Source organism: Canis lupus, chromosome 2 (assembly GCF_011100685.1).
Source record: "Canis lupus familiaris isolate Mischka breed German Shepherd chromosome 2, alternate assembly UU_Cfam_GSD_1.0, whole genome shotgun sequence".
Taxonomy (NCBI): Eukaryota; Metazoa; Chordata; class Mammalia; order Carnivora; family Canidae; genus Canis; species Canis lupus.
Window position 1 is genome coordinate 20,080,431 of NC_049223.1, and position 25,946 is coordinate 20,106,376.

Below are 25,946 nucleotides of genomic sequence, written 5' to 3' on the forward strand. Positions count from 1 at the left end.
ATTATAGCTAGTTAACATAAAATTAGGAGAAGAAAATCAAGAGATGTTCTGAAAAGAAAAAGTTGTATTTTAAATAATGTTTATTCTTTAAAAAGTCTAGTGAATGTAATATCTGCAGATTTTAGGTTGACCGAATAGAATTAAAAGTAATATTTTTGCTATATGGATAACATTTTAAATTTCCAATTTTTTTTTTTTTGCAAAGAGCCATCATCAGTTTCTCATAATAACAAACACAGAACCAAATTTAGACAAAATTAGATTAGATCAATTAGGTGGCCATCAGGTTAATTGCTCTCAGTGTTCAATTGAATTCAATTTCTATTTTCCCTTTCCAGATTCGTAAGCATGTATTTTAATTTGATAGTATTACAGGCTTACCAAGAGATAAAAGTTCAATTGGATTTTTTTAAGATCATTCTTATGGGATCACATTTTTGTTTTACATATAGTTAACTATTAACTATTCTCTCCCAAAATTTAAAAATGATTTCAGTTGTAACTTAAAATAGTTTTTTTTTTCTCCAATTCTGTCAAATGATGTAACCTATCTACTTTCTGTGATTTCAGGTTTCAATCATTAACTCTACAGATATGACTTTCATTCAGAATTTCACTGGCGAACAGGTAAAGACCTTTGAATATCAAACAATGTCACTCAGTACTATTAGTGAATTGCAATATTCATATAATTTATTCATTTATAAAATAGGTGTTCACTGAGCACCTACTCTGTACTGGGCACTGGTCTAGGCACTGGGAATATAAACATAAATCAGATAGACAAGACTCCAGCTCTCATGCAGCAGTGTCACTAACTCCTAGGATCTGAGAACAATCCCGTTCTGCTATAGGCCTGTATGTAGTGTGCCTGGTGATGAGTTCTGGGGACCTGCCTTCCCTCTGAGAAGAAGCAGGCTTCTCAGAGGCCCCACTGTATTGGTCAAAGTCAACAGGCTTATCCACTCCCCAACATTATGTGGAGGTTGACAAGTTATCTGGTTCTGGTACTTTCCTCCCAGGGACTAGATGTTCTTCTTCACCCACTGTCACTGGCAGAGATCTTATTATGTTTTGTTTTTTTTTTTTTTTTTTTTTTTTTTAGAGAGATCTTATTATGAATGAGGGAAGTGCCTGTCATTCTCCTAACCGAATATGGCCTAAGGTCATACTTTACCCACCACCTTGAGTTTTCCAGGGTACTGTAACCTGTTGAGATTTGCCACATTTCTTTAAACAATGAATGTGGTGTGGCCATCTAAGGAAGCCAGTCATCAACTGAATCAGTTTCTCTAGGCAACCCATATTCTCTTTTACCCAGAAACCCACACTGCTGAACTTCTAAGAAGCCTCACATGTGAATCTGGCCAAGTTACATCATGGCCTTCTGGATGGTGGTTTCAGATCCTTAGATGCTCCCCTCATCACTAGAGACATAGATTTGGAATAATGTATTTTTCAAGCAATTTTGATTAATAGTTTCCTAATGAACACAGAACATGTTTGACATCATAACCCCCTTGCCCCCCACCAAATCGGGGCTTTAGTCTATCCGTTACTCTGCAATTTTCAACAAAGCACTTAACAAGCCTTCATGATACTCTTGTGGTTAATATGGAGAAGTAAGGCTGGGACAATAGTGAAATTGGATGAACTTACAAAATTTGAACTATTCTCAAGTGATGGTAATTAATGGTTTATTGAAAATCTGGCAAGACATTTCTTTTGCCCAAATCTGTTTCACATTTTTATCATTAGAAGCTCTTTAAACATTATTAGATTTGCCCTTTCTTTAACTTCTCGTCCTCCATGCCTCCTACTTCTTCAGTCTTGAATCTCAGCATTTAATACATAAATGATGAAATTCCTCTGAGTGAAGGCCACACAATGTCACACCAGAAGTAAGAATTTCACTGTATATGTTTGGAATAGAGAAGAGAGGTGGGAGAACTGAATTATTATTGCACCATTAACTTGTGTATTCATTCCCTCTGCAAAGATCATTTGGCACCCAGTAACTATATCTTAGTCTTCAGAATAATAAAATGCCATAGATTGGGTGGCTAAAAAACCCAAATGTTTATTTCTCACAGTTCTGGAAAACTGGGAAGCCCAGAATCAAGAGGTAGTCAGATTCAGTATCTGCTGAGAGCTGGCTTCCTGATTCATAAAGATGGCCATATTCTTGGGTCCTCACATGGTGAAAGGAGGGCTAGAGAGCTTTCTGGGGTCTCTTTTATAAGAGCACTAACCCCATTCATGAAGACTCCATCCTCAGGACCTAATCACTTCTCAAAGGCCCCACCTCCTAATACCATCATATTGGAGTTAGGATCAATCTTTGAATTTGGGGAAGGGAGGGACACTAACATTCAGTCTAAAGCAATTCTCTATGTTTGGAATAGAGAAAGGAGGTAGGAGAATTTAATTATTGCATGACACTTGTTAACTCAAGTATTAATTCTCTCTGCAAAGAGTATCTGGCACCTGGCACCCACTCTGAGCTGGACCCGGGTCAGGCAGTGGAGACACAAAAGTGAACAACACAGACCAGTGCCTTCTGTAAAGGACACCTTCTAGTGGATTGTAGACTGATTACATTAGAATATGATAGGAGGCTAAGTCCTTGAATGCTAAAATATGGAACCAAAACATCTCGATAAGTTCAAACTATGGGCTGAATCTGAAAAGATGATAAATGTTGGAAACATAGCTTGAAAAAACAAAAAATTTAAGAGCTAGAATGTGGCTTCCTAGCTATACTAAAAAAAAAGACTTAGAAACCTTATTTGACAATGAACTCAATATGAATTGATACTGAGACATAGTTTCCCTTGAAATTAACACCCTTTTTGGGCAGCCCAGGTGGCTCAGTGGTTTAGCACCGCCTTCAGCCCAGGGCCTGATCCTGGAGACCCAGGATCGAGTCCCACATCGGGCTCCCTGCATGGAGCCAGCTTCTCCCTCTGCCTATGTCTCTGCCTCTCTCTCTCTCTCTGTGTCTCTCATGAATAAATAAAAAATATATATATTCAGAAAAAATAAAACCCTTTTTATGCTTCCATAATATAAAAAGCCCAAACCAAATAATGTAATCCTACTTAATTCTTCTCCGGGCAATGTGTTATGGGGTGTCATCTTTTCTTTGGTATGACTTGTGGTATCTCTAAGAAAGAGAGGCCATGATGGTGAGCCAGATACAAATATGAAATTTCATATGAAAGTGGAATTAGATTTATTCTGTGAGGTTCAAGATTCTAAAACTAAGGCGGATTAAGGACCAGAAGTTACAGAAGGGCCAATTTTAGCAAAGAAAATTCTAATTGTGTCCACAAATTGAATGGGCCGATTGTTGAACATACGCAGAGGATGGCCAAGTAGATTTCAGGGGTGCTGAGGGGAATTTATGCATGGGCCAGACTGAATGACTTAAGATTCTGTCCATGTCCAGGAATCAATGAATGTAATGCAAAAATCTGCTACAATGAGATTCATCCTTCAGGAAAAATTGAGGGAGGATTATAGAAATTATTTTTGAACATAAACTATGTCATCTTATGGTTTTCCTTTGCAGATGGCATCTTATTTTGGATATACGGTCACAGTGTCAGATGTTAACAATGATGGGTAAGTTTATAAGAACTTCCTCACCATATGTTATATTCATCCACAAAGATGTATTTTTTTTTCTTCATGAAATAGATCCTTCCATACTTCCTCAACAAGATAGAGGCTCTCTTGTTTTCACTGTTTTTTTGGTTCAGGGCAAGAGGATACATCTACTAAAGAATTCTATCATCCTATTTTATGTCTTTATGGAGATTTTCCACATCTGCCACTTCCAGAAAAAGACTATTTTACTTAGTTTTATCTTTAATTTAATGAACTGAATAGTCTTTGGCTATTTGAGATCCAAAAACATTAAAACATTTGCTCATCTGTCTCCCTTTAATCCTTAGTGATACATTCATAAAACATGCACACATAAATAAACATTTTTTTCTCCTGACATTGCTTTAGCCAACATACTAGTAATGCCCATGCAGAAGATGAAATAACATGAGATTTTCAGAGTATGGCAGTAAATTACAATTGAGCTTGGACCAAATACCATGATAAATTATGGTTATGGTTAAGTCATTACTTAAAAACAAATTACTATTAAACAACTCTTTGGTTCACTAAAACTACCTAACTGATAAATAAAACAAATGAATAAATACAAAATCCAATACATGGAGATAAACTGAAACTGATTAGCCATCCAATAAATATCATTGGAGCACCTATTATGTGCCAGCCATTGTTTTCAGTGCCCAGAATATAGTGGCAAATAAGACAAAGTGAGCTCTCAGGGAGCTCACATTTTATCAAAATTAAATACCTGCTGAATCCTGACTATGTTCCAGGATCTGGACTAAGCAAGCACTTTAGATACATCATTGATAGACATTAGCTATGATCTTCATATAGACAGAAATGTACTTTAATATTATGGTGGTATATGACTGGAGACAAATTTAGTCACCTTTTGGAAAATATCTTTTTCTTTAAGATTTTATTTATTTATTTGAGAGAGCGCAGGAGGAGGGGAGGAGCAGAGGGAAAGGAACAAACAGACTCTGTGCTGAGCATGGAGTCAAGATCAAGTCAGACACTTAACCAACTGAACCACCCAGGGGCCCTGGAGAATATATTTTTTATTACTCTTCCATTTGACATATATTTCTTGAATATCTACTATACTTGAGCACTGTTCTAGGTGCTGGGATACAGCAGAGAAGAAAATAGAAACCTTCGCCCTCATCAAGACTCTACTAGAGATGGGGGGTTGGGGACTACAGACAGATAGTGAGTAAGTCAAGTAAAGCATATTTAGATGGTGATAAGGATTAGATAGGAATTAAAAAAATAGAAGAACCAAAATCAAGATGTCCTTTGGTAGGTAAATGTATAAGTAGACTGTTACATCTGGGCAACAGAATATTGTTCAGTGCTAAAAAGAAATGAGCTGTGAAGCATGAAAAGACATGGAGGAAGCTTAATTGCATATTATGAAGTGAAAGAAGCCAGTCTCAGAAGGTTACATACAGTATGATTCCAACTATATGACATCTGGGGAAAGATTTGTGAGCCACTGCCATGTATAAACAGTCTTACCCAGTGCCACATAGGCTCTGCTATGGATAGAATGAGTCTGTTTCCAAGAAGGACACATCTCATGAGCTCCTGGAAGATTCTAAGCAAGGGAATGACCTATGCCAACTTTGTTTTTGGCAGACATGCTGGTCTGTTGGGTCTTTACTGCTGTAAGGCCCTCTGGAAACCCCCTGCCATAAGCCAGGTGACGCAGGACAGCACCTAGGGCCAGAGCAACAGCAGTGGCAGGAAGCCATAGTGGTTGCATTCTGGATATATTCTGAAAGTATATTTGAATGCCAATTTTAACCTGGAAGCAAGTAATTTCAAAATAAATTGCCTTAACTTCCAACTGAGCTGTGAAAACAAAGTAACAGGATCACCATTCACAATTTCCAGCCTAGATGGACTGAATTTGTTATCAGCATCTTTTAGTAGTCTAGAAAAAAATGGCAGGGGAGGAGGAGGGCGGGGTTGGCTGAAAAAGAGCTTGGGTCCAAAACAGGGCATGTTGTCCCAATTGAGAAAGCCCACTCTTTAGTAAAAACAAAACAAAACAAATCCCCTGATGGCCTTTGGGATGTGCACAGACACATTTCTTTCAACAGATGGTGACACGTAAACACAAAACTTCCCCACCCCCACCCCTACCCCTGAGCGCCCACTGTGCTTTCTAGGGTCCATATGAACTCAGCGTGTGCCCTTCCTTTGCTGCACTGTGTCATGGATCCTTCCAGCTCTCCCTCAGTCCAACACTATGCCCTGCAGGGCACTGCCTCCTTCCTAGAATCGCATTTATTACAGTCCAGAGCAAAGTGCTGTGACAACATTTATAATACTTTTTTTCCTTTTTTTTTTTTTAAGCCATGTTAAAGAAAGAACAAGAACACTTGTGAGGAAAGGATCCCTTTGGTCTCCTGCTGATCAAAACAACATGGTAGTAACAAACACAAGAATTTTCCAGGGATAATTTATTCTTTTTTGACATTCTTAAAAATTGCTCTGCCCATTATTTCTTTTTTTTTTTTTTTATTAAGCAGTATATTCTTAAATCTTTAGACTGGATCAAAACATAAATACATCCGTTATCTTAATATTGTCATTCTTTTTTTTTAAAGATTATTTATCATTTATTCATGATAGAGAGAGAGAGGCAGAGACACAGGCAGAGGGAGAAGCAGGCTCCATGCAGGGAGCCCAACGTGTGACTCGATCCCAGGTCTCCAGGATTATGCCCTGGACTAAAGGAGGCACCAAACCACTGAGCCACCCAGGCTGCCCTAATATTACCATTCTTAAAGTACCCATAGATTCTCAATCAGTATGTAATTTTCTGTTCTTAGATACTGTAACACTATGTAAATTCAGGGCCCTATTATAAATGAGTAAGCTCTAGAGGTCATCAAGAGCCTTTCATTCCAAATACAGATGAAGTCTGAGATTGCCGTAATGAAAATATAATTTGCCATCATCTTTGCAGCACCTGTCTTTCTAGAAAAATTGCTTGATATTGTTGGCATTCGACTAGACATCTGTGTGTCTAGGTTTACACTTGATCCCGATGGGGGCCTGAAAACCACTAATAGTGCCAGCAGCATCCTCACCTCCCTGGGTGGGTATTCATCCCCAGGGAAGGTGTGAAACAACCCATGAGGGCAGAGATGTAGACTTGCAATCCCTCAGAAATCTTAGCAGAATCTGAAAAGAAAGGCAACAAATCAAAAGCCAGTGACTTTTCTTAAGCTCCTATAATAGCTCATGTCAGAACACAGGTGGCCTCTCTTTGGGAAAGAGGGCTTTTGCCATTCTAATTTCTGACAAGATTTCTAGCAGAGATCTGAAGCTTGCGTGGGATTTACAGGAAACATGAATCCCTGTCTCAGATAAAGTCTTCCTGGTTAGTATGTATTTGGTCTCCCCAAATTCTAAGTCATTTCAAATGCAAAAATCTCTCTTCTCCACTGACACTACTGAAAAACCTAATACTGCTTTAAACAACAAAATTTTATCATGCATGATTAGCAGAAAATGTTTTTTTCCCCCTCTCAAAGTGCCTTCATGTGTAATATATGTCTAATGACAGGACGATCCAAACTACAATCCAGTGAAGCTATCGAAAATTTACTGGTGGAGAAAGACACAAAAGCTCAGCGACTTGCCCAAGATTGTACACTAATTAGGCAAAGGTCTTGATTAGATCCCAGACCTTCTGCAGAGTAACCCAACAGTATTTTTCTCACTAACTACAGAGAACTCTATACAAAATTCTATGAAATAGCCAGTAGGAAAAATATATGTAATTTCAGTGTTCAAGGACTTCTAATCTATAAGAATCAGGAACTAAGTGAATAAAATGACTGGCATGACTCTCACTCTTAAGAAGTTGGGGAATTAGTATATTTGTCACTAAAATAATTCATGACCTTTTTTATTTTTTAAAATGAAAATCATATGTTTAAGGTGTACAGCATGATGTTTTGATATGCATAGTGAAATGATCGCTGTCTTCAAGCTAATTAACATATCCATCTCTAGAATCCATCTCTATTTATCCAGCTGGACAACCCACCATTACATAGTTACCCTGTGTGTGTCCACTGTGTGTGGGGTATGTGTGTGTGTGTGTGTGGTGGTAGCACCAGAGATCTACTCTCTTAGCAAATTTCCAGTATACAATGCAGTGTTATTAACTGTAGTCACCATACTGTACACTAGATTTCTAGAACTTAGACCTCCTTCATTACTGCAACTTTGTACTCTTTGATCAGCATCTCTCCTTGCCCCACCGCCCCACCTCTGGTAACCACTGCTCTATTCTTTGCTTCTATGATTTTGATTGTTTATGTGTGTGTGTGTGTGTTAAAGTGTTTTACTCTATTTTTTTGGTAAGTCTACACTCCTATTTATTAAATGTGCATTTTACTAATTTCCATTATTTTTATAAGCAAGGTCATACTTCCAGTTTATAAAAATATAAAATCATAATTTCAAAGTTATTTTCACCCAAATAACTTTAAGATTGCCTTTAGTTATGCTAAAAACAACTGATTCATGAGACAAAATTCAGTTATAGTTTTTAGTGTCATGGATATAAAAAAAATCAGTCTGTGTGATTATATTAAAAATAGCCATACTAGTCTGCTGCATTTTACTGAGTCAGTAGTAATGACTTATAATTTTAGAGTCTATAATTCCTATATATATATATTTTTTTTTTTTTTTTTTATTTATGATAGGCACACAGTGAGAGAGAGAGAGAGGCAGAGACATAGGCAGAGGGAGAAGCAGGCTCCATGCACCGGGAGCCCGATGTGGGATTCGATCCCGGGTCTCCAGGATCGCGCCCTGGGCCAAAGGCAGGCGCCAAACCGCTGCGCCACCCAGGGATCCCCCCTATATATTTTTTTAATTCACAAAATGCTTTCTAGCTTTCCCAGCATTTACCAGTGATCAAGCAATCATCAGTGAGCGTTAATTACCGATAGAGTTCAGTATTAAAACTGAGATTTAATTCCCATTTTTTAACCCAAATTTCTAAGTTTTCAATTGCTTTTTTTTTTTTTAAGACCTGTATCTTCTAAACCTTGGATCTGAGTGGATGCTATGCAGTGACTCAGAATAGGATTAATAATATCACTTGGCTAGTTGATTGGTCATGGTTCAGAAGTTAGGATTCTGCATATTCTGTGGGATTAAACCAGACTTTTCCTTTTCTGGCCAACAGATAATTAAGTACTTTTGTGCATGAGGCTACCTAATGAACATTCTTAGACAGCATATGACATCTTCTCCACCCACTAGGCAACAAAAGCAAGGTCCCTGCAAATGCTCCAAAATCTTGACATCAGAGAGAGAAAAGACAATGTTATGAAGTAATGTGGCCAAATTAGTAAATTACTGGACATTTTTCCCAATATTTTTTTTATTTAAAAAAATCTCTAGGTATTGTAAGTGACTCCAAAAGTTTAGACCAAACGATGGTGTGCATGCTGGTTGGTAGTTGATATTGTCAAGCTTGTGACTGCTTTGAAAATATAAACAAGCTGGTGAAATTAACTTTAGTTTAGTTATCTTAAGATAGCCAGGGCTATAAACTCTGCCAATGTAAACTGTTAGGAATTTCTGGACAAACTTAACAAAGGGAAATGGAATTTTTCATCTTCAGCCTAAGCAAGCAAATTAGGGTTTTTTTTCTTATGGCTTTTGAAACTTACAGTATTTATACTATTTCAGAAACTCATAGAATCATATTTTAATTGACTGGATTATTATTATTATTATTATTATTTTGCCTCTGGGGGGCCCAAAGGAGTTAAATTTAAAGAGATTTTTTAGCAGTTTGTTAACTTGAGAACATTTTCGAGAAAATTTATTTGAAAGGAATCAGCTTTAGGTAATTATGTTTTTGCCCTAGATTTAGCCTAAATATGTGTTCTCTCTTACAGGTTTTATCATTATAATTGAAATACATAGAAAATCCAGAAAACTAAAATAGAAAGAAGTTGTAAATTGAAATTGATTTCTGTAATGTAAATGAACTATGTTAGTTCTTGCTACCGTAAAACAATTCAGCTGATAAGATATAAACTTTAGTGTAAAATCTACTAATCTGCATTCTATTAATGGGTAACCACATTCCAAAAATTAATTATGGACATTAACATGAACATCTTACTACCGGGAAAAAAGAAGCATAGAAAAGTTTATATGTTAAACCAACACATTAACACCATTTGATTCAGAAAACTGGAATCTAAATTCTTCATATTGAATATTCTCATTGGTTAGTCCTCTCCTCTCTTGCTGTCTCATTCTTTATCACTATTTATGCCTTGCTTTTCAGGAAAATATTCAAAATGTTCCTGTCTCAAAAAACATGTGAAGGATGAGAAATTGAGTCTTGCATTGTATTATATTATCAGAGCAGATTTAAACTTAGAGACACAAAAACCATGTGTCTGCTATCCAAAGATTTTAAAGAAAATTGTGCTTAAACATTGGACATTTTGGATAAAACGAAATTTAGTGTATGTATCCTTTTATGAAGTGCCTTTACATAAAAACTTAGATCTCATCCAAACCACCAACATGACCCAAACAGTAAGGATGGATTTTACTGGAAATCTCATTGTTAAAAAACCATACAGGCTGGGTGATGGATATATATCGGTATATAAATATATATATATATAGGATATATATCGGTATATAGTATTTTCTTTGAATGGTTCTCAACCTATTACACAACTACATATCAGAAAGTCAATGAAAAATATCTTTACTAATAAATATTGTAGAACTTTAAACTTTGGTTGGGCATATTCAAAACCAGGACTTGACAAACTAATTTTGAAACAGTATACTAGCACACATTGCCAGCCTACTGCAATAGTTTTTCAGGGATTTTTTTGCCTTGTGGTCCATAATAAGAAATAATTTGACATTGCACCCAGCACACACACATAGAACTGAAACAAAAGTTTCATGGAACCATATTTACCCTTGTGTAATGTATTCATTCTATTTTCTGTTCCTTTTTATTTTGTTTTTTAAGCATTGGTTGTCAAGACCCATTGAATTGATTTTGCAATACACTAATGTGTTGCAAACCAAGATTTAAAAACACCAGCCTAAACAATAATATATATTGTGGCTCATAAGTAGTATTGCTGTAATAAAATAATATTGACACTAAGTGCAAAGTATTCTATAAGGCACATTGTACCAATTAAATCCAAGACAGTTATTGTCTTTCAACCTTATGGGAAACACAATTATAAATGAAAAACAAATGTCTTTCCCTGTTTTTATGGCATTTAGAACATTTTAGAAGACTTACACTTAAATATCCAGGGAAATATATTTCTAACAAAATAAATCAATGCTGTCACAATACTCCAAGAATCCAAAGGTTCCATGGATGTGCAAGCCCTCACAATGTGAGTCAAGTAATTTCCCATTTGTAGAATTCAGCGTTGGCAGTGAGAAATGTAGAGAGCCAACTGTGTCAATCCTGCATCGTGTTTGCACTCTCGGGGACCAATTATATGGCTCGTTGCTTCTTTGCAGAAGGAGAAAATGGCCCCGCTCCATCTCTACAGTAGAGACTAGCAATTTCAGACATCTTCAAAGTACAAGGAAGTAAAACACACAATTAGGTGTTTAACAAATGCCTCCTTATACTTGCAATAATTCTAACAGAAAGAGAAGCAACCAGTGCCTTTGAGGGAAGACCAGGGGCTAATAAAACTCCAGTCCCTCTTCTCTTCTGGTTCTGGAACACAGCAGGATGGCAAGCAATGTGCAATTTTTTTTTAATCAACATATTTGTAACATTTTTAAGAAAATGTTTTACCTAAATATAGCAATCCAACTTAGGTTCTGGAATGTGAGATCAAAATAATAGCCATTCCTATTTACCCATTCCCCCTCCCCACCTCCTGGAATGCACTTGTCATGATGAACACTGGGTGATGGGTGAGAGTGTTGATTCACTATATTGTGCACCTGAGACTAATATAGCTCTGTATGTCACCAATAGTGGAATTAAAATACAATTTAAAAAAAAGAGAAAAAAATAGCCATTCCTTGAGTCTATCTATAACCACCCTTCACTTCCTTTGTATAAGTTGGCCAAATAACACTCAATAGTTTCTAGCTAGAAACCATGTGTTGGGTCTTCTGCTGTGGGAGACAAGTAAGAGGCTATTCTAGAAGTAGCTGGCAGCCCCAGACTATCTCAAAGTCACACTTCACCATGTTTATGGCTCTTACAAGGTAGGAAAGGGAGAAGGGGGATGCATTTTACTCTTTTAACAAGAATTCTTTCTTTTTACATTGCCATAATGTAGAAATATTGAGTAGTCTCTTCAACACCTAAGCCAGTGCCCTCATAATACTTATCATATATTAAATACTATAGTATGACCTGTGTGTGTGTGTGTGTGTGTGTGTACATATTCAGAAAGAAAGACACACAAAAAGAGCCAGAGCCAGAGACTGAGGGACATCTTCAGTTATGTATCCAATGAAGTAGCCTATTTCTACATTAGTATTTTTACGGTAATATCACTTGTTCAATATGGCACAGCTACTTACCAAAAGAGCCAGGTTTTAAAACCAGATGAGTATAACATCACAACTCGTCTTTGCCCATATCATCTGGACTCAACTTGCTTTTCCAATAATCTTTATTTTTTTTTGTAGGTTGTATTTTTTTTAGAGTGGTTGAGTTTATGGAAAACTTGAACAGGAATTACAGAGAGTTCATAAATTTTCCCTCTCCCCTGCACTCTCAGTCTCTACTGTTGGTACCATCTTGCCTCGGTGTGGTGCGTTTGTTACAATTGATCAACCCATATTGATACGTTGTTAACTGAAGTGCACGGCTTACATTAGGGTTCACTCTTTGTGTTATACACTCTGTGGGTTTTTCCAAATACATAATGTCAGGTATCTACCTACCATATCATGCAGAATATTTCCAGTCTTACAACATTCTATCACATTTTTGTGACATAGTGAAGCAATGAAAGAAGTACGATGATTGTAAAATGTGCCCTGAGAAAGGAAAAAATTACCACTGGAAATACACTAATCCAATTAATTAAAAGTGTACCCCAAAAGAATCGCATGTCTCTCAGAGCTCTGACCTCCCTCTTTGTTCCCTACAGAATGGATGACGTATTGATTGGGGCACCTCTCTTTATGGAACGTGAATTTGAGAGCAGCCCTAGGGAAGTAGGGCAAGTTTACCTGTATTTGCAAGAGAACGCACTTGTCTTCAGGGACCCACAAATCCTGGCCGGCACTGAGGTCTTCGGGAGATTCGGTAGTGCCGTGGCTCACTTAGGAGACCTGAACCAAGATGGATACAATGGTAATTGATACCAATACATGGAAATAGTTTATTTGTCATAATTCATGTTTTGCTCTATAGAAAGAAAAATGACATCTTTTTTTTAAAGACCCTATTTATCTATTCATGAGAGAGACAGAGAAAGGGGGGGTGCAGAGACACAGGCAGAGGGAGAAGCAGAGGAAGAAGCAGGCTCCACACAGGGAGCCCGATGTGGGACTCAATCCTGGGACTCCAGAACCATGCCCTGGGCAGTGCTAAACTGCTGAGCCACCCAGGGATTCCCAAAACAATGACATCTTAAAGTATTTGCAGTGGTGTGTGTGGTATAGCTACCATTACTGGCTTTTAATAAATTAGCAAAAACCTCAAGGCAGTTTAAAGTTTACATATGGTGTCATATAACAGCTCTAAATAAAGGCAGCAATTTGTTTTTATTTTTATTCTTTATTTTTTTTAAGATTTTATTTATTTATTCATGAAAAAGACACTGGGAGAGAGAGAGAGGCAGAGACACAAGCAGAGGGAGAAGTAGGCTCCATGCAGGAAGCCCGACATGGGACTCGATCCCGGGGCTCCAGGATCACGCCCCGGGCTGAAGGTGGCACTAAACCGCTGAGCCACTGGGGCTGCCCAGCAATTTGTTTTTATTTTATTTTTTTTTTAATTTTTATTTATTTATTTATTTATGATAGTCACAGAGAGAGAGAGAGAGGCAGAGACATAGGCAGAGGGAGAAGCAGGCTCCATGCACCGGGAGCCCGATGTGGGATTCGATCCCGGGTCTCCAGGATCGCGCCCTGGGCCAAAGGCAGGCGCCAAACCGCTGCGCCACCCAAGGATCCCGCAATTTGTTTTTAAATTTATATTTTGATTTAGTGGCTCAAAGAAAACAAGAGAGCCTTCTGTGTGTACAGAGTCAAGACAAATAAATACATGTTAACATATGGACAAGTATAGTGCCTTATGATTAACCCACATGGACTATGTATAGGTTATGCTGAATTTTAAAAAAAAATTATTTAAATTCAATTTGCTAACATATAGTAAAACACCCAGTGCTTATTTCATCACATGCCGTCCTTAGTGCCCTTCACCCAGTTACCCCATCCCCACACCCACCTCCTTGTTTGTTTCCCAGGGTTAGGAGTCTCTCATGGTTTGTCCTCATCTCTAATTTTTCCCCACTCGGTTCCCCTCCTTTCCCTTATGGTCCCTTTCACTATTGCTTATACTCCACATATGAGTGAAACCACATGATGATTGTTCTTCTCCAGCTGACTTATTTCACTCAGCATCATCCCCTCCAGTTCCATCCACATCAAAGCGAGTTGTAGGTATTCAGCCTTTCTGATGGCTAGTAATATTCCGATATATACCACCTCTTCTTTATCCATTCATCTGTCGAAGGACATCATGACTCCTTCCACAGTTTGGCTATTGTGGACATTGCTGCTGTGAACATTGGGGTGCAGGGGTCCCATAGTTTCACTACATATGTATCTTTAGGGTAAACACCCAGTAGTGCAATTGCTGGGTCATAGGGTAGCTCTATTTTTAACTTTTTGAAGAAACTCCACACTTTTCCAGAGTCACTGCACCAGCTTGTGTTCCCACCAATAGAGCAAAGGAGGAACCCTTTCTCCAGATCATCTCCAACATCTGTTGTTTCCTGTCTTGTTAATTTTAGCCATTTGTCACCGATGTAAAGTGGTATCTCATTGTGGTTTTGATTTGTATTTCCCTGATGGCAAGTGATGTGGAGCATTTATTTGTGTGCTTATTCACCATGTATAGGTCTTCTTTGGAGAAATGTCAGCTCATGTCTTCTGTCCATTTCATGACCGGATTGTTTGTTTCTTGGGTGTTGAGTTTGATAAGTTCTTTATAGATCTTGGATACTAGCCCTTTATCCAGTATGTCATTTGCAAATATCTTCTCTCGTTTTATAGGTTGTCTTTTAGTTTTGTTGATTGTTCCCTTCGCTATGCAGAAGCTTTTCATATTGATGAAGTCCCAGTAGTTTATTTTTGCTTTTGTTTCCTTTGCCTTCATAGATATGTCTTGCAAGAAATTGGTTATGCTGAATTTTAATTGGTCTATAAAACTGAGCTTAAAGGCAACTTCACTGTTTGCAGTAAAGTAGCATTAAATTCTTAGTTTAGGATTATGATTCTTTAAGCGAGGAATTTATGAATGTCTTGCAGGTATGCTCTCCTCAGAAAAACATACATGCAAGCTCACATCAAGTTTTGCATACATTTTTAGGTCCTTTATATATATATATATATATATAGATAGATAGATAGATAGATTGTATTTATTTATTTATTTATTTATTTATTTATTTATTTGAGAGAGAGAGAGAGAGAGAGACAGGCAAAGAGAGAGAGAGCATGACAGGCAGAGGAAGAACCAGACTCCCTGCGGGGAAGCCCAATGTGGGACTCAATCTCAGGACCCTGGAATCACATTCTGAGTCAAAGACAGATGGGGATCCCTGGGTGGCACAGAGGTTTGGTGCCTGCCTTTGGCCCAGGGTGCGATCCTGGAGACCCGGGATCGAATCCCACGTCGGGCTCCCGGTGCATGGAGCCTGCTTCTCCCTCTCCCTCTGCCTGTGTCTCTGTCTCTCTCTCTCTCTCTCTCTCTCTCTCTGTTGTGTGACTATCATAAATAAATAAAAATTAAAAAAAAAAAAAAAGACAGATGCTCAACCACTGAGCCACCCAAGCATCCCTTTCAGGACCTTTAAGTTAAGAAGCAAGGCAAGTGAGTTTCTTAAAGTTCAAGGGAGTAAAAGGAATTTGCTTCAACAAAATAGCCTAGGGAGTATTTGCATTGGATCAGTATTCATTAGTACCTTTGGCAAGGGGTATTGTACTTTTATGTTTTCTTTGAAAAAAAGACATCTCAGAAATGTATGGTTAGTAATTTTTAAAGTGCCGTAAAACATAAATGTATATTAAAAACTCATGGTTCCAGGAAAAGAATAAAAAAAAGAGACAAGTTCATCTTTCACTGATAATGCTGCTTTCAAAAACTGCCCTGTGAGCATCAAGTGAAATAATGCTAAGTTATCTAGCAAGTCATCTTTTCCACCATATTTTCCTCTATTTGTCTTTTTTTCTCAAACCCTTCATGATATTTTTGGAAACTAAGAGAGAACATTTTTAATTCTTTTTTTATTTTTTTAAATTTATTTATGCTAGTCACACACACAGAGAGAGAGACAAGCAGAGACATAGGCAGAGGAAGAAGCAGGCTCCATGTACCGGGAGCCCGATGTGGGATTCGATCCCGGGTCTCCAGGATCGCGCCCTGGGCCAAAGGCAGGCGCTAAACTGCTGCGCCACCCAGGGATCCCAAGATAACATTTTTAATGACATAAAGAGGTTCTGCCTTTCTGAGCATTGGTGTCCTTGAGTATAAAATGGGCAAAATAATGCCAAGCTGGGATGAAGCTCAGGACAGATGTGGGCTGACAGAGAAGGTGGAGGAGGGGCCCCCTTTGTCACTTGATACTATCTTTAATTTCCACAATGATCTGAGATTTGAGATGATTTATTTTTATCTGTCAAATGAAATGAATATGATCCTCATTATGTAGTCAAAATCAATTCATGATTGGGGCGCCTGTGTGGCTCAGTCAGTTAAGCATCTGCCTTCTGCTCAGGTCATGATCCCAGGGTCCTGGGATTGAGTCCTACATCGGTGCCCTGCTCAGTGGGGAGTCTGCTTCTCCCTCTCCCTCTGCCCCTCCCCCTGCTTGTGCTCTCTCACTCTCTCTGTCAAATAAATAAATAAAATCTTTTAAAAAAAATCCAATCATGAAATGGGCAAAAGACATGAACAGACATTTCACAGAGGAAGACATACACATGGCCAATAAGCACATGAGAAAATGCTCCACATCACTTGCCATCAGGGAAATACAAATCAAAACCACAATGAGATACCACCTCACACCAGTGAGAATGGGGAAAATTAACAAGACAGGAAACAACAAATGTTGGAGAGGATGTGGAGAAAGGGGAACCCTCTTGCACTGTTGGTGGGAATGTGAACTGGTACAGCCACTCTGGAAAACTGTGTGGAGGTTCCTTAAAGAGTTAAAAAGAGAACTACCCTATGACCCAGCAATTGCACTGCTGGGGATTTACCCCAAAGATACAGATGCAGTGAAAAACTGAGACACCTGCATGCCAATGTTTATAGCAGCAATGTCCACAATAGCCAATCTGTGGAAGGAGCCTTGATGTCCATCGAAAGATGACTAGATAAAGAAGATGTGGTCTATGTATACAATGGGATATTACTCAGCCATTAGAAATGACAAGTACCCACCATTTGCTTCAATGTGGATGGAACTGGAGTGTATGATGCTGAGTGAAGTAAGTCAATCAGAGAAGGACAAACATTATATGGTCTCCTTCATTCGGGGAATATAAAAAATAGTGAAAAGGATTATAGGGGAAAGGAGAGAAAATGAGTGGTAAATATCAGTGAGGGAGACAGAACATGAGACACTCCTAACTCTGGGAAATGAACAAGGGATAGTGGAAAGGGAGGTGGGCAGGGGATGGGGTGACTGGGTGTTAGACACTGAGGGGGGCACTTGACAGGATGAGCACAGGGTGTTATACTATATGTTGGCAAATCAAACTCCAATAAAAAATCATACAAAAAATTTCAATTCATGATTTATTTAGTCTTAGCAGACTTACTTAGGAGCAAAGAGAAATAAATGACAAAATGAGGACACATAACTATCAACCACTGGGGTGAGCAGTTATGTTACTGTGTCATTGGTGCTCTTTTTTATGTAGAACCAAGTCTTTGTGTCTGTTGTTTAGAACAATCCTGATGAACACAAGGTGTGAAAGCTCATTTTCCTTGAGTGCTATATTTAAGTGAGGGTCATGTGACAGGGTTCTTTCTAGGTTCCCCAATGTCCTCCACTGTACAGTGTGTCCTGCCTACCTCATGGGACAGGTCACCATGACATCGTATAATCTTTGTTCAAGAGATGATTTCTTTTAATAAGAAACTTGTAAGTACTTTGCAGAGATGCCTCCCCTGTTCTACCCAGTCTGGTGGTGTGAGCTGGCTCTCTGTGTTGCTGAGTTCCCGGTGTAGACCACCCTTTGCCTGCTCCTCCAATGGACCAAGCTCTTTCCACCTTTGGACCATGGCACACCAGTTCCTTCAGCCTGGAGTGCTCTTCCCTCTGATTTCACACAGTTGGTTTCATCTCGTCCCCAGATTTCAATGTCAACATGAGCCTTAGCAACACCGAATCTAGAAATAACAACCATTCTCCACTATGTTAATATTTTTTATTCTTCTACATAGAATGTGTAGCTCTCCATCTTTTCTTGATTTGTTTCTTTATTCAAATTGTGGACTACCTGTACTGGAATATAAACTTTCTAAAAACAGCAGTCCCTCAGTAAATATTTGCTGGATGGATCAAAGACAACCAATAATTTATTGTTGCTGCAGTATTATGAAATTTTCACAGAAAACTTAATGCGCCCTTTGGATTCTAGGACACTGCTCTTTGTTTGCACTTATTTCTATCTCTGAAACCTTCTTCTTTACTTAAAAAATATGTTCACATGTCCCTGTTTGCAGACATTGCCATCGGTGCACCCTTCGCAGGCAAGGATCAAAGAGGCCAAGTACTCATTTACAATGGGAACAAAGATGGCTTAAACAGGAAGCCTTCCCAAATTCTACAGGGAATGTGGGCCTCTCAGACCATTCCTTCGGGCTTCGGTTTTACCCTAAGAGGAGACTCAGACATAGACAGGAATGATTACCCAGGTAAGAGTTTCTTTCCTTTCTTGCAAGGGAGCCCACTTTCTAGATAGAAGCCCATTCTCAGGATAGCGCCTGTGTATACGCAGTTCTTTTTTTAACCATGAAGGCCAAGTGGATGGCACAGGGCTTTTATGTATGGCTCCTGAGTGACTTTCACGAGAATATGAAGGAAGACAAAATAAACACGGCTTTTCCCACCAAGAGAGGGTATTAGAAAGACAAGATGGCTTTTGAAAAACCACACTGGGCCTACAACTTGTCAACTTTGCAACCAAAGTTGTTATTCAAAACCCCTCAGTGGGCTGTTCTCCATTGATAAAGACAGCTTGCCTCAGAGCCAGCTTGAGCAATTTATTTTAACCCTGTAGTTCTCTCTCCATCTCTTAGTTCCAAGTAATTAACTCATGAACTTCAAATTTTCTGTCATAGAGCTCTTATGTTTTTGGAGCATAAGTATTTCACCATACTTTGGGGTTTTTTCAAAATAGATCGAATATTTTAAGTGAAGCCAAAGGAACTGGTTTATAATAAAGGTTGTAAACTCTTCTTGATTACTTACTTCATGTTGAGGTCTCATGGAAATTATACAGCACAGCGGGATAATTCATGTTCTTTGTTTGACATCGGAAAACACAATTTGTCTTCAAGGATTGTTTCAGTAATCCCAGGATTTTTAGCAGAAGACATTGGACTTCTTGATCCTATGGTTCAATCATCACTTTTATGTTAGTTATTTTAAGATGGTTTCAATAAATACTTAGAAATCACTAATAGTTAACTGACAGCTTTAACTACTTATTAAAACCTTGTCTCTTGTCTTAATTGGGTATTTTCCATATGTAGAATTTTTTCTGGTTTGGGGCAACATTCCAATAAACTGCCAAAATACACATCACTAATTTCATCCTTCCACTTCTCTTCCCCTCTGGGATTAAGCAAAAAGGATACAGCAATTTATTCTGATAAATTTGCCAGAAATCTCTCATGACACTAATATAGATACTGTAGTGTGCTCAAAGCAGATATAGTATTATATTATATACAAATACATCCTGTCTTCCACATTTTTAAAAACATCTAGTTAAATTTATTTTCTTAGGTTAATTATACTAATCCAATCAATGAGGTTAGTGGGGATTATTTTACTGGGGGGAGGGGGTGTCATTCATAATATACTCTATTTTAAATAATCCTCCCTGTGATTTCTTCCTAAAATACGTCAGGATGATTCATGAAATTTAACTCATGGGTTGCAACTTTAGAGAAATAGTTATTTTGGAAAGTTATTGCCATTCATTATGCCTATCATAGTCTCACCTTTGTACCAGGGAACTTGATAGACAGAATGGCTGGACCTTCCACAAGGTAAAGGAAATAAGGGATGTATCAATCACATAGGCAGTTCATCAACTTCTTTTGAAGTCTCTGAAACAAAATCCAAGAAGGAGAGAAACATGAAACAACTTTTCTCTCAAGGAATATTCCTTCCTGGGGGTGGGCAGAGGGTTGTGGTGGTGGGGGAGCAGGAGTAGGACAGGGAAGAAAGAAGTTAAAATAGGTAAATGGTAATTAGTTGCCTCTTAATGATGTCTTCTTTTTTTAAGATCTATTTATTTATTCAGGAGAGACATAAAGTGGCAGAGACATAGGCAGAGGGTGAAGCAGGCTCCCGGTGTGGAGCCTGATGTAGGACTCAATCCCAGGAACCTGGGATCACAGACTGAGCCAAAGGCAGACACTCGACCACTGAGCCACCCAGGTGCCCTTATTTTAAAAGATGTCTTCTTTTATCCCTTCTTAAAAAAGTCATTTGAGGCCATTTGTTAACTTTATCTACTGAGGCTGATTCAATTTATACTAACTAATGAAGTTAATGCAGTCTATCCATCTGTCTGTAAAGTAAATGTTCTTTACTAAGGCAAAACCATTAATGCCACTAGTTGAATTCTTATCCCTCAAGATGGTCTATTAATGCCACTAGTTGAATTCTTATCCCTCAAGATGGTCTTGAGGCACTCAGAGTTCGCCTGTACATCTTAGAAGACTTGGGTTCTGGTTCCAGTTCTGCCTGTCGAGTGAAAATATAGATGTCTGCTGATTCATGATCCTGTAACATCTTCCTTGATCCTCATCTTTTTGCAAAAGAATGCCACTCCTCTAAGGAAAGGACTTGATGGGATGAGCACTGGGTGTTTTACTATATGTTGGCGAATTGAATTCAAATAAAAAAAATTTTTTAAATGCCACTCAAAGAAACCTCTTTATGAGTATTGACACCAAGTCCCCAAGGATCTACGCAGAGGAAAACCACCTATCAGACAGGTAACTACATTCTTTTCACTAGTAGAGTGGATTTGAAATTCACAGGCAAAATTCAGGAATGGGACCTGTAACTTTCCTCATTATTCTATTAAGAAGTTCCATGTGGCTTGTCTGAAGCCTCTATTTCTATTAAGGGGAAAAACAATCTCACAGTTGCTTCCAGATCCAGACTTAATCTCAGTTGTGTAAACATTCATTTCAATTCAGGACTTTCTCCTTCCTCCCTCTGTGGCCACTCTTTCAAGGAACAGAGTAGCAAAGGACATGCCTGTTGTCCAGGGATTGAGAAAGGGGCATCCACCTCCAAGGCATCACCCGTTTTTACTAGCTCCTGTCTGAAGGGTAACTCAGCCTCTCCTGGTCTTTGATGTGTCACCCGAGCTTCCATGGTTAATCCTGTGGCCTGTAGTCACCACTGCTCAAAAGTTCCATGTGTCCTGGCCTCATCCTATTTTGATATCTTCTGGTCGACTCTCAGCATGGGCTTCTATGCCACAGTTGGGACTCAGATACTTTCGGGTTGGGTTTTCAGGTTTCTGAAATTGTTTATCCCCCTAGATTATTCCTTTAGCTATCGCTAATTTTGTACCAAGAAATCTTATTGCTTTAGCCTAATAGTGTTGCAGTTTTCTAATGTTTTGCCTGGGAAATAGCAATCTTCTCCCCGCCTACAATCCCCCTGCAAAGTTTACTGGGCGGAATGCTTTCCAAACTCTACAGTTCATTTTTAAAAACTCTATGTCCAAGGCTCCCATGGTCTGTCTTGTGATTTGCCCAAACCAGACCTTTTTGAAACAAAAAGAATCACAGTTTGCTTTCTCTCTGGGGTCCTGCTCTTCCAAAGCAAAGTTACTCTGCTTTTAGATTATTGTGCCTTCTATGAGTTTCAAAATCTATTTCACAGGTTAACTTTCTTCTAGTGTGTATCTAGTCATCCCCGTAAGCAGAGTTCACAAAGTTGGCTGCACATTGAGATCATCAGTGGACTTTTAATCCATCTGCTCAGGTCATACTCTAAACTCAGAATCAGACTCTCCAAAGTCAGAATCTCTGGGTGGGGGGGAGGGGTAGAGCTCAAACCAGAGTAACATAGTTAAATAACCTGGATCATTCCAGTATACAAGCCAGCTGGGAGCTAATGATCTAGAACTAGGTTCCCCCTTAATGAACATCAAATCAACTGGGCATCTTGTTAGAGCCCAGATCCTGACTCAATAGGTCAAGGGAGTGGGAAGATTCCTTCTTTCCAGCGAGTTCCCAAGTTTTTTCCCTGCTGCTGGGCTCCACATCAGACCCTGAGTGGCAAATTCTGAAGCACTGTGCATGCTGGTCACCCATTGAGTCTCTTAATACAGGTTGAATGCATGGCACCCCTTCAGATAATTTGGCTTATGGAGTCTGAGATGGAGTTCTGGGATTTATGCTCCTACCCAGGACCCTACTTTGAGAAACACAGCTCTAGAGTCTTTGTGCTTCCTTTCCATGCCTACACTAGTCAGATGTACAGGGTTCTCTTTTGGCAGACACCTGTTAGCTAGGCTCTGGCATTCCATTTATTCTCTACAAGTTTGTCCAACCAGCCCGAGGGGCTCTTCTCCAGGTTTCCTCTATGTGGTTACTGCCATGGGGATGTTTGGGCATAATACATGCTCTGGCCTCATCTGGAGAAATTAAGGAATGCTCATTGAAAATATTTAATTTTTCATGCACTGCTCTACATTTCCTGGAAGTTATCTGTGTATTGAAAATGATGCCTCGCTGACTTGCATTTAAAATATATTATCGCATTTGTTAGGAATTAACCCACCTTAACCTGACTTAAGCCATAAAGGGAGAGATTTATATTAAAGGTATAGGGAATAAAATAAATAAATAAATAAATAAATAAATAAATAAATAAATAAATAAAGGTATAGGAATATCTCAAGGAAACCTAATGACAGGAATCTGTCAGGCCTCTGGAAAGGACTAGCTGGTCAGGTTAGGACTTCCTCTCTCTTACTCTCATCTCTGCTGTTCTTTCCATGCCTGCTCCCCGCCCCCACCATTTCTCTCAGTGGTGTCTCAGCTCCAGAGTTCACATATTACAGTTTTCCTCAAAGAGCCTGTCTACAATTTATCTCAGTCCCAAATCCTAGGGAAAGGAATCTTATAGGCTCTGAGGCAAAGGGTGACATTTTCCAAGGTAGGAGGTGACTTGTGAATTATGCAGGTATCCCAGTAAATATCCACTATAATGCTCCTGCAAAACAAAATAAAACAAAATGGTCCTAGGAAAGAATTGTAGCAAGAAGTGAAGAAAAATAATTGAAAAGAAAAATATTTTGTCCTAAAAATTAAAATAACAATAATTAAATTGTTCATTGATATTTTTATGCTTGTTCCTTTCACTTCAAGGTCCAAAAGAAAAAGAAATAAGACATTCCTTGATTCAGTCAAAAAATACATATTAGAATTTACTCTGTATTAGAAATTGTGCTGGAGGAATGGTGGCAAGGCATACACAGTCACCACCTTCCCAGAGTTGACATTCCAGGTGAGAAAGACAGCTAAATAGTTACAACAAAGTCTGAGCACTGTAATACTGAAGTCTTTAAATGCAAAACTTTTTTTGGAGTATGATAAAATCTGAAAAAATTCAAGCATTGTTGCTGAACATTATGCTTATGAATTTTAAAAGCATATCGTGAGAAAAATACTGTTGGCCTTTGGGAATTTTGTAAGTATTTGGTCTTAATTAAATGAATCAGCTGAGGAAAATAGATAAGCTCTGGAGCTTCTTCTATAAGCACCTCCATTTCTCCTGACAAATTTCCCCAAGGCAAGCTAATATTCTGATCAGGGCTACAAGTTATGTACCGGTTGTGCCCAGCCAAAGGGCAAGTGACGGCAGATTCATACACCAAGAGGTTTCCTCCACACAGGATGGGGCAAGGCCACCTTTTAAAATTCATACACAGGCATCTAGCCCTGTTCCAGGTCCTCCATTTGAAATAGAAACAAAATCCCCCAAGTCTCCACTTTAACTACTTGGTCACCTGCAGAATTTATATAAAGACAAATGTACAAGTGAACAGGAGTCTGGAATTCTGCACTGAATTCAGTCAAACCCCTTGGAGTTGCTACTGAATGGAAAACACTTGAAAAACTGTGCTTACCCAAAGAGATGGGGTTACTTTTCCCATTCCTGAAGTGTACACTTTTACCTCATTTTAGGCACCAGCTATATCTGCAAGCAGAGCTGGGCTGGCTTCCCCTGGTCTTCACTGCCTGCCATCTATCCTCTCCTGGGCACACTGCTATGAAACCTACCTATGTTAATGGCGGGGTGCACATGTTGCCCCATTGGTCAGATAGCAGCAAGTATTCTTAACATGTTTTTGAAACAAGCCAGCTGCCTTTTGCAGGAAGAAAGAATAAGGTTGATTGTGATGTTTGATGTATATTTATTGTGAATTACAGCTGTTTCATCTCCCAGACTGACTAGAAATCAGGTCACCTAGTACCTGAAATAATCAAAAGCACAGACATGTAAAAGGTGGTTTGATTTACATTTACTTTTTGTCACACGACCTCTTCTGCAAGTTACAGATGTTCTGTATTTGAGCAGGACCAGACACTTAGTTTCCTTGTCTTAGGGGGAAAAAAATGCTACCAAAAAGCAGGCATGGGACCAATTATATTGCTAACATTATTGCAATTAGAGCAATTATTACTACTATGCCATCTACTGCATAGAAGAGAAATACAGTTCATATCCACTAGAATATTATTGTTTAATATTTCTCATGCACACATACATATACTCACATTTATATGAGTATTTGTGTGTATGTGTATTTTTTTGTGTAGGTATGTGTACTCCAAGACGGTTTACAGAGTAAGGTAGATGACACTCCTTTCTTTTTGGGAAACATCAAACCAGTGTTAAGAATAACCTATTAAAGTTAGCAGTGTGCTAACAAGGGAAGGGAAATCAGACCACCCAGGTTAGGATCCTCATCCATCACTGATGGGCTGTGTGGCAATGGACAAATTACTCAATTTCTCTGAGCTTCCATTTCCTTATCTGATATTATGGGGCTAACAATATTTCCTTCACTGGGTTGTATGTGTTTGTACTTTCTAAGATGGGAAAAGATTTTTGCAAAATGTTGTAAAATGGCTTAGAAAAAAAAGGAAATCCACTTGATTGACATAAACAGAATCGAAGCTACTTTACTTCACAGACATATTTGGGCCACATAAAATGTTAAAAAGGTGCATTCTTGGATTCTGGAGATGGACAAAATGAGTTTCAAACTGGACTCCACTGTTTCCTAGCTGTATAAGCATAAGATAATTTCCTAATCTCTCTGAACTTCAATTTCCTTATCTGTAAAATTAGAGTATGTTGGTAAAAGAGACAAAATGGCATTTTTTATGTAATATGAAATGAGATGATGGGTTTACGTTAAAATGGAATTACATAGAATATAGTTTAATAAATGGCAGCTTTCCAATCAAGTCTTAAAACAAGACTAAAGTTTGGAGGTATTCTTTTCTTATGCACACTAGTTGACATTATTTTCTTTTGCTTATTTAATTTCTATGGCCCCCAATCTTAATTTACAATACCATATTTGCTTCCCTCGCCCCAGATGAGCACTGAAACTGAGACGGTTAGTTTGAGAAGCACTTGTAAAATTCCCATTGCTGGACCCTCACTAGAAGCTTCCAGTATCAGGAGGTTACTGCCCTGCTATGGTGCAGTTCCACTACTCACTCCATCTGACCTCCCACCCCTAAGTGGGAGACGAGG

General features: G+C 38.5%; 1 protein-coding gene across 1 annotated transcript in view; it reads left to right on the forward strand.

Annotated features, from left to right (window-relative positions):
- Positions 1-25,946, forward strand: part of ITGA8 (integrin subunit alpha 8) — a 169,267-nt gene that overhangs the window by 45,725 nt on the left and 97,596 nt on the right. The window contains exons 10-13 of the mRNA XM_038530016.1: positions 571-627; positions 3,575-3,627; positions 12,813-13,018; positions 18,635-18,826. Coding sequence (XP_038385944.1) covers positions 571-627; positions 3,575-3,627; positions 12,813-13,018; positions 18,635-18,826 — 508 coding nt within the window. The remainder of the gene's footprint in view (positions 1-570; positions 628-3,574; positions 3,628-12,812; positions 13,019-18,634; positions 18,827-25,946) is intronic.